Source organism: Lampetra fluviatilis, chromosome 44, assembly GCF_964198595.1.
Source record: "Lampetra fluviatilis chromosome 44, kcLamFluv1.1, whole genome shotgun sequence".
Lineage (NCBI taxonomy): Eukaryota > Metazoa > Chordata > Hyperoartia > Petromyzontiformes > Petromyzontidae > Lampetra > Lampetra fluviatilis.
Genome location: NC_136318.1, coordinates 1,668,957 through 1,682,527, shown reverse-complemented (window position 1 = coordinate 1,682,527; position 13,571 = coordinate 1,668,957). Strand labels below are relative to the sequence as shown.

The 13,571-nt window shown below is 47.3% G+C and overlaps 1 protein-coding gene across 2 annotated transcripts; it reads right to left on the bottom strand.

The window, feature by feature from the left end:
• Positions 1-395: 395 nt before the first annotated feature.
• On the bottom strand, positions 396-11,591 carry LOC144947217 (uncharacterized). Of its 2 annotated transcripts, XR_013640008.1 has the most exons (3): positions 11,426-11,591; positions 1,644-4,931; positions 396-1,539 (listed from the first exon to the last, which is right to left on the bottom strand). XR_013640008.1 is itself a non-coding variant. In XM_078876413.1 (2 exons), exons 1-2 carry the CDS (start codon positions 11,471-11,473, stop codon positions 3,804-3,806), a joined length of 1,176 nt encoding a protein of 391 aa, XP_078732539.1. In that variant the 5' UTR covers positions 11,474-11,591; the 3' UTR covers positions 396-3,803. The 2 variants fall into 2 exon arrangements, 1 of the variants encoding a protein (XP_078732539.1); XM_078876413.1 differs by having other exon boundaries at positions 396-4,931.
• Between the last annotated feature and the right edge of the window lie 1,980 nt (positions 11,592-13,571).

The window sequence follows — 13,571 nt, the reverse complement described above, 5'->3', positions numbered from 1 at the left end:
GGGGATAGGAGAACTTGGGCAGCAGGGACCAATAATGGTGTAGAGGGGAACTTGGGTCCCAGGGATCACTAATGGTGTAGAGAAGAACTTGGGTAGCAGGGATCACTAAAGGTGTAGAGAAGAACTTGGGTCCCAGGGATCACTAATGGTGTAGAGGTGAACTTGGGTCTCTCCCTTTGTCGACTTGTCGTCTCTATCTCTTGGTCATCCCATCCCATTTCCACCCCCCCCCCTGTCTCCTCGATCCCAGCCGGAGAGACCTTTGCGATTTTGTGCGAGCTCGCCATCACGTCTGGCCACCAGCCGTTCTTTACACTCCTGGAATGTTGTTGTTGGGGGAAAAAAGACGTTCCCCCGCTTTTGTAACGCATGAATTGAGCCAAATACATTTGCGGTGAAACTTGAGTATAAACTTTATTTGTCGATGAATACTTTTATGCGTGTGTTTATACATGTTGATACAGTATTTCAATAAATGAAATTTTTACAGTTATTGTACACGTGACCGCAGAACAGCCAAAATGTGAACAGTAACGATAACAAGTAAACACAAAACAAATAAACTGTGTTTCATAGCCAGGCACATACAACGAACAATTATTGAACGTGTAAAAAAATATGAAAGGGAAATGTGAAAAAACATTTATTTTAATTTAAGAAAAGTGCCTTAACATTATTTGTATGGCCTTGAGTAGAACAGGCAATTTTAATCAGCAAAGGGTATGGGGCAACAGCGCATCAACAAATGACAGCCTTCACAATGTGTGCATCAGAATGGTTTAAAACTGGCAGTTGCCTACTTTGAGAAAATTAAGACTACTTGTGTTCATACAGCCCAGTCATCAAAAGTATCTGGCACATGGCATCTACACATTGGGTAGAACATTGCAGTGAGCTTTGTGCGAGCATTTATAACATCCTCAAAACACCAACTTGGGGTAAAGGTTGGCAAATCAACCTTATTTGGTGGCATGTTTGTTTCTACAAAAGACTGTGCCATTGAGATACAAGTACACACACATAGATATGAAAATTGATTTGTCATGGACGTGTGTTTACATTATAAAAGGATTCGATTTTTACGTTTCTAAATTTTACTAGGTAAGGCCCACTGAGCCATGGAGCTCTTTTTCAGAAACAACCTGGCCACAAATAACAGCTCATCGAAGTGGCTTATCATGTGGAAATGTATAGAAGCCAAATAATCTAAACGCATGTTTCTAAACGTGGAGGGAAAAACCGGAGGAACCGGAAAAAAAAAATCCACGTGACCACGGGGAGAACTTTTAAAGTCCAAATATACAGCAGGCGTCAGGGTCCAACCCATGGCCTCCTGCATATCAGGCGAAAGAGTTAACATCTAACCCCCACTGTGGTTTCCTACACCACACAATGGCATAAGTGAGAGCACAAATAATAAATACTGTCCAGCAGAGGTGTGGACTCGAGTCATGTGACTTGGACTCGAGTCAGACTCGAGTCATGAATTTGATGACTTGCGACTCGACTTGGACTTGCATAACAATGACTTTGTCCCACCTCTGAGATGTGGACTCGAGTCATGTGACTTGGACTCGAGTCAGACTCGAGTCATGAATTTGATGACTTGCGACTCGACTTGCATAACAATGACTTTGTCCCACCTCTGCTGTCCAGTATAGCTCCACTTGGCCCAATTGCAATTTGGAAATGTCAAATGTTGCATGGAAACGAGTCAACTGAACAATGTGTTGTATAATATAATAGAGCCTATGTCTGCGTGTATAAGTTCACTATTCACGACGTAATGCGTTTGGTTTTGTTGGACCGCTGTATGAACACGTGAAAAAAAATCCTGGTCATGTGCCTGGTCTCTGGGCCATACCACATTGAAGACTACTACCAATATTAACATAAACACGGTGTTAATTGAAGATTTGAGGGGAAAACCCAGAGCACAATGGTGGTTTGACATCTCTGCCAGATGTTAGTTTTTGTCAAGTATGAAATAACTGAATTTTGCTGAAATTTTTGTTAGGTTTTCTTAAATTTATATCTTGTTTGGGAACATGCTAAAAGCTTGAACTTCAACGTGGTAATTCCTCTACACAGCACCACTTTTTTACGATTCAGCTAAGGCGCCTTTAATACTGGAAATGAAATGCACATGACACGGTTAAAATTTACTATTTTCTTTGATCTCTCTTCACTGCCATGCTTTTTACTATAATAGGTAATATTTCTTTGAATACTCTTATCTGATATATTCTTAGCCATAGTGCTGTCATTTCCATTCTTCTAACAGATACTGAAAACAATCTCAACAGTTTGAAATATTATAACTTATTAACCATGTTAAGGCTAGTGTGTTGTGGTTTTTTTGCATATACAGTGGAGTTTTCTACAGGCACCTCAAAAGTTACATTTTAAAAAAATGCTCGGAACAACATGTATAAATTAGCCCACGTTTGGTCGCCAAAGCCTACGTGTTAAACTTAGCCCACATAATCTGGGATACCATTCACACGGGTCCACTGTTGAAGGCCGTATGACACAAGGAAAGCCAGCGAATTAAACTTTCTGCCAAACAAATTTACATTTCCCCCCTAAATAAAATAGACTCATAATGCATTTTTTTTACGCTGCTAGGTGACATCCTCGTTAAGGCAGAGGTCCATTGTATAAATGTGGCCATTAACCAGACTGTTTGAGCTTTTCAAAAAGGGCCTTGGATGTTTACCTTCTGGATTATGAAGTTGTCTACAATTGCTCACCCTGATGCACATTGACGCGTGTGCATGAACGCACACTGCAGGCAAACATCAACTGCACGGATTCCGAGGGCCATAGCAAGTGGTCTCCATTTTGAAGGACACACAGATAATTTCACCATTAACCTTCGTACCTTGCATATTGACAATTTGAATCTCCCTCGTGTTATGGATTACAACAGTGCTTACCTCCGCTCAAGAGGCCACCGATTTCTACGTCTGCTAGATGGAAATATCTCCCCTCGAGAGAGAGCGTCCGATTGAATGCTGCGTTACGTTCTGACGGAATGGTTTTGTATAGAAACACAACAGAATACTGCATGGAAACATTAGGTTTGTCCAGCTTTGTTCCAAAATCTCACCCATTGGCCACACGGAAATAATACTATTGTCACTAGTTTATACCGAGCAATTATGGTTATAGTACAGTTACTAAATACATTTACCTGTTTATTAAAAGGAATATGCATTTTAGATTATGTAAATAATAATAATTATACAGTGCAAATGGCTTGACAGTTCTTTTGGTTCAAGCAGTCTGCACCCGGAAAATCTCTTTTCGACATTTTTCAGATGTGGCGATGTCAAATGTTCATATTTTGGCACGGTGCATGGTCCTGGCAAAAAAAAAAAAAACTCATTCCGTAACTGACAATTAAATTCCACGTCGTTACTTAGATTGCAAACAACGAGCGCCCTCACCGAGTGTGATACCTCAAACACCAACCGTTCCGCAGTGAGCGGGGTTCTTCACAACAATCCAATCACAGGTGGGTATTTTTTTTTACACAGTGCTGCATAATAAGAGGCATGCCAACTCACCGCAAAGCCTCAACGTTAACCCTTCAACAACACGTGCCAGGATTTGCAGTGTCAAAATTGCGCGCTAATGTCATTGCATCAGAGGGATCGCATCCGCAACAAAGCGGCCGTCTTCACCCGACGCGACCGACGTTCATTTTTTTCGCTTAAAGTCCAACGCGGGCACCAGAAAAAGTCTCTCCGCTACCCCCTAACCCCGCCCGCCACCGTCCACCAGCCCCGACGATCGACTCAAACCCACACGACGGAGCGGAAGTGGGACGAGAGCCTGCGGGAGTCTTCCAGGTGCGACCCCACGAAGCTGCAGACGTCCGGCTGGCTCAACGAGCCCACCATGCACGGGTGCGAGTGCCGCTGCCCGAGCTGCCGGGCGCCGTGCGGGGGCAGCTCGTCAAAGAAGGAGTCCATGTCGTCCAACTCGTAGATGGAGAGGTGCCTCGTCTTCTTGACGGTCCTCGACTTGTCGGCGCGGCTGCCGAGGCCGCTGCCGCCGCCGCCGCCGCTGCTGCTGCTGCTGCTGCTGCTGAAGCGCTTGCGGATCTGCTCCGGGATGGAGAGCAACCGCGCCAGCCCCGTGGGCCTCTTGGACTCCTTTTCCGACTTTGGATTTTGCTGCTGCTGCTGCTGCCGAGTTTGTGCCGCGCGAGCCGTGCCCCCGTTGCAGATGTCCGGCAGATCCATCCAGTTGTGAACGAGGTCGGCGAAGCTGTTGTCCCCGAGGACGAGCGGCTGGCGCGTGCGCGAGCCGCTCAGCAGAGCCTCCGTCCAATCCTCTCGCTCCGGCTCCTCCTGCTGCTGCTGCTGCTGCTGCTGGGGAACGGGCGAGCCGTCCTCGTGGCACAGCGACGGCAGCGAGCGCGCGGCCGTCAGCTTGCGCTCGGCGCGCTTCCTCTCCACCGCCCTCTTCCACCGCTCGGGAAGCTGTGCGCGCCGCAGGTTGCGCTGGAAGCGCTGCGGCGGCGGCGCCGACGACGATGCCGGCTGTCCCGACCCGGCCGCGCGGCCGAAACCCGAGTCGGTCGAGACGACGGAGCACTCCGAGTCGGAGCGCGCGTCCTCGTGGTCGTCCCGAGCCGACGTCGGGCTCGCCGACTCCGACGGCGGGGAGGGCGCCTCCACCGCGTCGTCGCCGCGCGGGGCGCAGGGGCCGCCGCTCGGCTCGGAGGTCGGCGAGGCGAGCGAGCCGCACGCCGAGTCGTCCGTGTCGGCGTCCGACACGTCCGAGCACACCGAGCCGGCGGCGCCGGCGGCTTTGGCGGGGGTCGCGGACGCTTGCCGCGCGCGGTGCATCTCGCCGAGCACGTCCAGGGCGCGCTGCAGCGTCGCTTGAAGGTCGACGTCGGACTCTCTCAGGCCCTGCTGCGGAGCGACAGGATCGGGAGGGGGGGGGGGGCGATTAGCGGAGACGTGGGAGCCGCGGGCGGACGCGACGGGCGACCGCGCGTGGGGATGACGACGCCGATCGGCGGCAGTCGTCGAGCACGCATTTGGCACACGCGTGAACATGCGCTTTAAAAAGTGCACGGAACAAAGATAACAATCGCCCGTTTCACCTGAAAGGAGGCTGTAGGGGGCAAGCACTTGCAGCTCATCAAGGCCATATTGAAGCATTGGTTCCTTACACAAACACGTGTTAAATAACTCTCCAAGGACAGCCTTTACCAAACCCCATCCCCTAGTCCAGGGGTCGGCAACCTACGGCTCCGGAGCCGCATGCGGCTCTTTACGGGCTGCTTCTTGACGATATGTACGTGAGTACAGTATGTACTCAGATGCATTGCGGCTCTTGAAATACTGAATTTTGTACCGAATTGAAAGAAATGGCTCTTCTTGTTATTTTGGTTGCCGACCCCTGCCCTAGCCCTAATATTAGCACACACACTCGCCCTAGTTTACACCAGAATAGTTATTAAATAATTCCTGTGTTAAAAAGGCACCGATTAGGCCACCTGAGTATTTTCTTGCAGCGTGTAATTTTCTTGATTAATGGACTGTCACATATCACACAACTCCATCTCTCAAACTCATACTGGGGCACCCTCTCCATAGAAGCGTAGAATTTCCACCATAATCTCAGGGCTCTTTGCTATGGTGTAAGCTCACGGATAGCGTTAAGGCATTTTATTTTTACTTCCCCCCCCACCACCCACTAGGATTGCAGCCAGCCACGTTTTATTTTACCGTGCAAATATTTAAACTTCGTAAACTCAACAACAACAAAACGACAGGGAACAAAACACTCTCTTGCAAATTATACGGCTTCAATTAAAGCACCCTGAAGGGCTGCTGGATTCCATTGTCATGCTGCTGGCTTTTTAACATTTTGAGCAGTCAACAGGGAAGAGTCTAGACTTGCGTGATGCCAAACAGGTCTATCAGAGGCAGTGGGGGTGAATTCGAGAAAACGAGGCAAGGGGGATTCTTTCCAGCATGCATCATCATCCATCCCATGGAAGGAGGTGCACGCCCTGAGGTCCCACCCTCCCTCCCACCCTCACACCTTCCCACCTCACCGCTCTAACATCAATTCCAGGGGGTTTTTTTTCTTCCCTCCCACATCGGCAAAAACAACTCTGAGAGCCATGGAGGTTAGCCTCTACCTGGTACAAGAGAGGGAGGCCCTACATCCATGACTTGGCTGCATAGGACATTAGTGGACAATTGCAGCAGTAAAATACAGAGTAGGACAAAGATGCCCCTGTTGAGGGCATAAGCCATGAGCGGAAGTCACTACTGTATTCAAAAAGTTTTGCCACATCAGGTGGCACGAATAAGAAAAATATATATTTTCGGTTGTTGTGATGGTCTAGCTACAGTAGTTCAGACTGTTGGGGCATAATGCTCTTTGCAAGCGTCTATGAAGGTTAACACAAATGGGCAACCGTGGCTTGAACTACACAAACTCTAGGCTTCTGATGTGTCTTAAAAGTACTGACGTTAACGCAACGCACCAGGAACTTTATACCAGGCCCAGTCAGCTTACAGATAGCATAAACAACATTCAGAGAGACACAATGTGTATTTCAAACAAACTGCGTAGGCTGATGTCACTGGTAAACTGTAGTTAGAAGTGCTCAGCTCACAGTCAGGTCCCAGGGTTGATAAAAACATATGCAAGTTCAACAAGGAGCCGAGGGACTGCCCATTTTCTTTAAGCAGAGAGAATTTGAATATTGAATAATTATCCGTGGCTCACCCTCTGCATTTGTGACTGAACAGCAGCCACGAATACCTTTTGTTTTGAATATGGAATAACAAAGTGTTTATAAAAGGTGTCTATAACTACAGTACAAAAGTTAATATCTTAGGAATAACAGGGGCATACCACATATATTAATTGTAGCGATACGCTTTCTTAAAACTGGACCTGACCACGTTGGTGGAAACACAGAACAAAAACAGAAAGTTTTTTTTTTTGTAAACCTTAAATTTGGCTCCCAACGGAGCTCGGGGTTTGGAGTTCGTGAAAACCCCGCATGTGTTGTGCCCAAAACGCGCGGATTTAGATCGCATACCACCGTGAGAAAAGACACTGCGAGGATCAGACAAGGGCTACTTCAAACCAAATATTATGAGAACCGAGAAACAAAAAAAAGACTACAGATACGTTCGGTCCAACTGTAAACAAAACTTGAAGAACACGGGATAATAGACGGCGTTATGTCAAACAGCGCTCCGGAGGATAACGAGGCGCAAGCCAGCCTACAATGTGAGTGGCACCAGAACGCATCATGTCCGTTACCATTATTGAACGTTGAGAAACCTATTCTCAATCAATGGTAGAATGTGGTGCGATGCATGTAAACAACAAGATACTCGGCATGTACTCGTGCAAGTTGAGGCCACGACTCAAATGGTGGGAAGTTCCAGATTCGTATGGCTGGGATAAGATGCCAAGAGAAATATCCTTTACAGGACAACCACTGTCTATGTTCAACAAACAGTAGTACTTTGCAGTATGTTATTAACCCTCGAGAGATGATGGCCTAAGTTGACCTTCAAGATGTGGACTGCGAGTGCTTTAATCCAAGCACAGTCCAGACAAAATGAATTACATTACTTTGCAAAAGGTGCATGTCATTTCACAAATTACAGAACAATAAGAAAAAATTACAGCCCCCTATTCGAACCACTCCTGGATGACGGGACTTGACGCACCATCGTCACACCGTGTTGGTCGTGGGAGAGATTCTCCGACCATACTTCACTACGCTGGTCGGTCAGTGCCGTTTGCTCAAGGGGGAGGGGGGGGGGCCTAAGACGGTTCAGATATCACTCGCCACTGAGCTTAGCCATGGCCAGGAATCAGACTCAGGTCGGCCGGTTCAGAGACGTAAAATATGAGACGTGAAAGAGTACCCCAATAATGTTAACAGTTAAAAAAAAATCTCAAAATTCAAACAACAATAAACAATTGAGGGGGGGAGCAGCCGCTATGTAATCCTACATAATGCGACCTTAGAGGTCTCCATGGCTAAGCAGATAATGAATCTCATTAGCAGATAATGGGCTTTCGCCTACTTGAATAAATCGCAATACAACTCGTTTAGACGCGCACGACTGTGCTCAGGTTTGGATGGGATGGATGCCGGTTCGAATTAAATTTCGCTTCGATTCCGTGACTTTGTATGTCTTTTAAGCGACTCTTTGGGCAATTTATGTTAGTGAGCATCTATGGTGCTGACCACGCCCGGCCGCCTTTGTCTCCCCAATTGTTATCATGTTTACACACGGTACCAGGCTACTCAAGGCCAGAGAAGTTTTCTGTCACTGCTATTGATCGTGAGTGGGAATCGAGCGCGGCTCGCTGAGGTTCGTAGCGCAGTGCAGCGCTAACCACTGCACGAACCACTGAACGAACCACTCCCCGCACACACACAAGTGACAAAGACGAAATCTCCTCCGTATAGCCTCAACAGACTGTTAGGGCAAGTTCTGTTAACAAGTACCGATTAAGACCGGCACGGTACACGAGGGGGAGGGCGGGGGAGGGAGTCAAGGTGGCCAGCACCACACCCGAGCGCCTTTGTATCCCCAGCGCATCAGGTTAAGCACAAGGCGGGGGGAGGAGGGGGGGGACAATTACAGGGGCGAGTGATGACCACCACGCTCACGAGCAGCCAAGCCAGCAAGCCACTCTCCATTAGACTAATTGAAATCCTCCACACGTGTGCGGGGAGCGGTGGATCCATTTGTCTAATTGAGCGGCCACCCCCCCCCCCCAACACTTTCTCATTGCAGCCACTGGATGGTAGTGGGCATATGGATGGGCAAGCAGATCCTACCACCCCGTCTCCTCCCCTCAAATACACAAGTACCACCAGACATCTCTACCCCCCCTCCCTCTCTTGCCTTTCCACCTACCCCAGGGACAAGTGCGGTGGTAGTGGTGGTGGTGGTCCCTACGGGGGCCCACAGAGCAAAGGCAGACGAATGCCCTTGGGCGGCTGTAGATTGTGAATTTCAATTTGAAGAGATCTCGAGCAGACGGGCCTGCGACTTATTTCTGCATCACAAGTCTGTGATTTAACAACAAAGGAGGCAGTGTGTGTATGTATGTATGTGACTGTGTGTGTGTGTATGTTTGTGGCTGTGTCGTCTATGTGCGTAGTTTGTTTTGATTTTGTTTGACCAGGTGAGAGGTCAATGGACAAAGGATGAGTCCTCATTTATAGAGGGCCAGGGGGCAAAATAGAAAGTGCATTCATTGCTTTAGAGTTCCCCAAACAAATGGTTTGGATACTAAACGATCGTTGTCTTTATTTTACTAGGTAAGGCCCCCCAACTGAGCTATGCAGCTTTTTTTCAGAAGCGGCCTGGCCACAAATGATAGATTTTGATTTAAAGCTTTCGTGACTGCAGGGATTCATCTTCTTGGTTCTTTCGGTAAAGTCACGTAGAAGGGAAGTAATAAAATAATAAAAAAAAAACATAAAATTATTCTCACGACGTTTCGGAGGACGGCTGCTTGCGTTGTGGCCGAAACGTCGTGAGAATAATTTTATTATGTTTTATTTTTATTACTTTATTACTTCCCTTCTACGTGACTTTACCGAAAGAACCAAGAACACAAATGATAGCTCAACGAAGTGGCTTATCACGTGGCAATTTTTGGCAGCCAAATGCAGTCCTCTCAAGCGCATGATTATACATGTGGAGGGAAAAACCGGAGGACCCAGAGAGAAATATTAATCCACGCGACCACAGGGAGAGAGACACCGCAAACTGAAAATCGAACCCACGACCTTCTGTATAGCAGGCGAGGTTGTTAACATCTCACCACCGTGGCTACATTCACTTTAAACGATTCTCAGACCCCCCGTGTAGCCTTAACAGACTTGTCGGGGCAAGTTCTGCAGCTATGATGGCCAGAACGGCACACGGTGGGGGTGGGTGGCCAGCACCACGCCCGGCCGCCTTTGTCTCCCCAGTGGCGATGTTTACACACCGCACACCAAGTACTCATTTGAGGCCGAGTCGACCTAGGGGGCGGCCCTGAACCGGTTCAGATATTCGTTACCCATTTATGACCACCACCACACACACCAATGTATTGTGTCCATGTAAAACAAATGTTTTACGCGCGTTTGAAAATTGGGGCGCTTCCACGTTCCTAGGTCCGGGCCCAAGTCCATCATCCATCGGGGGCGCTAAATTTTGCCGACTCACTAGGGGGTGAAAGCAAGTTTATAGAGAACCCCCCTATGGGAAATTCGCTCCGATCACTCGCAAACCTTAACAATTAAGTCATATAAACGACCTCATGTGTACCGCAGCACACAGTACGCGTACACGTAAGCTGTAGTAGACGCTACTGGCAAGTACAGCAGCATCACACGTGTCCAATACACCAACATCAGTGGGGGCAGACGTCATTCAACGGCGTTGAAACGGAAAATATTAATTATTCAAATAATACTGAAAGAAAAATTGTATCGGCGAAGCGAGCACAAATCCTAAACCAACACTCGATTGCAAATCGATGTAATTCAATGCGTACATTTGATATAAAATTAAAATTCGCATGTAGAGGCGAAGTTATGACGTATATCCCTAAACCACATGGATTCCTTAACCACTTTGATAAAGTGTAAAATATAGACGTTGCAGTCTGTTCAAAGCCAAACACACACAAACACGCGCGTATTTGCTTTGCAACTATTTTGTTCTTCACAGAAGCCACTTTGCGTAACCGCTTACGAGTGAAAGTGTATCTCGGCTCGCGGCCAATGCCTATAAAAAGTTAATATTCGCGTGAATGTATAAGTAAAATTGGTGGACCCACCAACCAAATCGATCCTTGATAATTACACGCTAATGCTACGTTGTAACAAGCTGCGACGCTTACAAATATTGTACTACTACAAACTACTGGACTTCAATCTCAAACACTCGTGTGTGTATCTCGGTATATTAATGACAATACACTGCACTAATCATACAACTTTACCGTGTCAAATTGTTTATCACTTCGTCGTCCTAGTATATGTAATATCTTGGGCACGGCATAGTAACGTGGAATGTCCGTCACCCACACCCTCCCCCCGCCTGCAAAACTTTTGGTTTCAAAATAATAAAACCCCCTTAAACTAAGCAGGGCACTTTCGCCTAAAATTCAACATCAATAAGACCACTAAATAATGGCAGCATACAAGTCGTTGAGTTGTCCGCTATATAATAATCATACCGTGCAGACGTTCACACACAACACTGCCACGTGATAACCCAGGGACTCTCGTTTCATAGTAACAACACAGTAGCAGTGGCATGGCTTGACCCTGGTGTAAAAGTAAAAAAAAAGAAAATGTATGAATGAAAAAATGAATTAAAAAAGACGACTGAACGGCGCTTACCAACTCGCGTCTGAGACGCTCAATGCAGTCGGCGGTCTCCTCTGCCATGGGCCTCTCCCTCCAAGTCAATCGGTCCGCGCGTCTTCACGCTCGCAGACTCGCACCCAACGCACTCCCCACTCTCTCCACTCTCGCTACTCGCCACTCGCCACCGCCCCTCACACTGTGATAGTCGTACGCCGCCACTCGTACACGCGGGTTATATTTCTTCCCGGCCAGCCAATGGGAGCGCTCGCTCTCTAACCCCCCCCCCTCCTCATGCAGGAGCCCAAAACAAACCACGCCCTCTTTATACCCCTCCCCAAAGCAGCAGCAGCAGCAGAGGCAGACAAAGACAAAGCTCCCCCATATAGCCTGCACAGACTGTGCGTATCCCCACCCCCAGCACAATCACACACAAAGACTCCCCCATATAGCCTGGACAGACTGTTAATATCCCACCACCAGTACAATCACACACACTATACTACTCACACCAGAAGCACACTGACACACACAATACTCTCACCACCAGCACATTGACACACACACTACTCTCACCACCATCAGCAGCACACTGACACACACAATACTCTCACCACCACCAGCACACAAACAAAGATAAAGATCCCCCGTATTGACATAACATGCTGGCGTGGCAAGCGCTGTTAGAGAGCTCCTATTAAGGCCGGCACGCCATACGAGGGGGTGGGTGGCGAGCACCACGTTCAGTCGCCTTTGTCTCCCCAGTGGCGATGTTTGCACATCGCATCAGGTATCCATTTGAGGCTGAGTCGACCTAGGGGAGGCCCAAGACCGGTTCAGATAATAGGCACTGGTATTGACCATGAGTGGGAATCGAACTCGGGTCGCCAGGTCCGCAGGGCAGTGCAGCGCTAAAGGCTGCAACCACCGCTCCCCACACTCACGACGTGAACCATTGTCTACACAGCAAGGGTTCACGTTGTTGCGTGTGGTTTTTGTTTCAAAAGAATATTACCGATGTATTTAAACGATTATAAACATGCTAGGTATTTGAATTGAGCCTTTGCTATGATTCGATTTGGGGTTGTTGTTGTTGTTTTTGAGCTCTTTAGAATTTCCGAGAATATCTCGATTTGGCTCCGTATCGTGGGGGTTTGCTGCCCCTATGGTGCAACCTCAAGAAATCTCGAGTCCATTGTGGCTTTTTCTGGGGTTTACCAAAACACGCGTAATTGTTTTTCTTGGAGGAGAAAAGTCAGTCCCAGTTAGAAGCACCACACACAAAAAGGTGTCTCAGTCACCTCCCTTCTTTCGACAATTCTCAGACATCTGTTAGGAAAATTTAGTGGGGTTTTTTTTCTTTGAAAGTGTACCGGGGACCATTGAATTATCACGAAACTTGTCTCTATTTCTGGTCCAAATCCCAAGGAAATTTAAGAAAATGCCCCCCCCCCTTCAAAAAATAAATAGCACAAACAACTGTTCCGACGTAGTCAGAGCTTGTCTTGCCTTACAATTGCATGATGGGCGGTGGAATTAAAATATAATTACAATAAAATACTGGCACTGCATTGTATGAGCAGGGTGGGTCAGCAGAAAAATGCAGTTTCAGCAAAATCTATTGTTGTATTCTACTTCCTATGCCTCCCGGTCCATGCTCTGTCTGGACCGGCGTGGGGAAGTATGGTCAAATAACTGCCAATGTCCCGCACAGCATTGTGGAGGCCCTCATGCAGCAGTGGATTGACAAAAAGGGATGTACACACACACACACTGGTATTTAGACCCGTATAATTGTACCGTATTAGAATTTCATGAAGTTATAACGAATATGATAAAAATATAAGATATTGAGAAAGACTATTTTGCACGGTTGTAGTTGTTTCAGTAGTATTGTGAATTTTTTAAAAAGTACAAAACGATGTGGGGATGCTCTCATCTAGCAGTGGATTGGCAACATGTCTGTAAAAGTTTATAGAGTGATGTACGATATATAATGTAGCCCGTAAAAATAGGGGGCATACCCCGTATCCGTAGTAGTAGTAGTAAAGTAGTTGGAAATACTCTGCAAGTCTAACTTTCACTCTTACTGCATGTGCTGCATTGCTTACGAAAATCGTCATCGTATAGCTCGGTTTGATGAGTCTTTTGTTCGGCTTTTTGAACGCGTGATTCATATGTT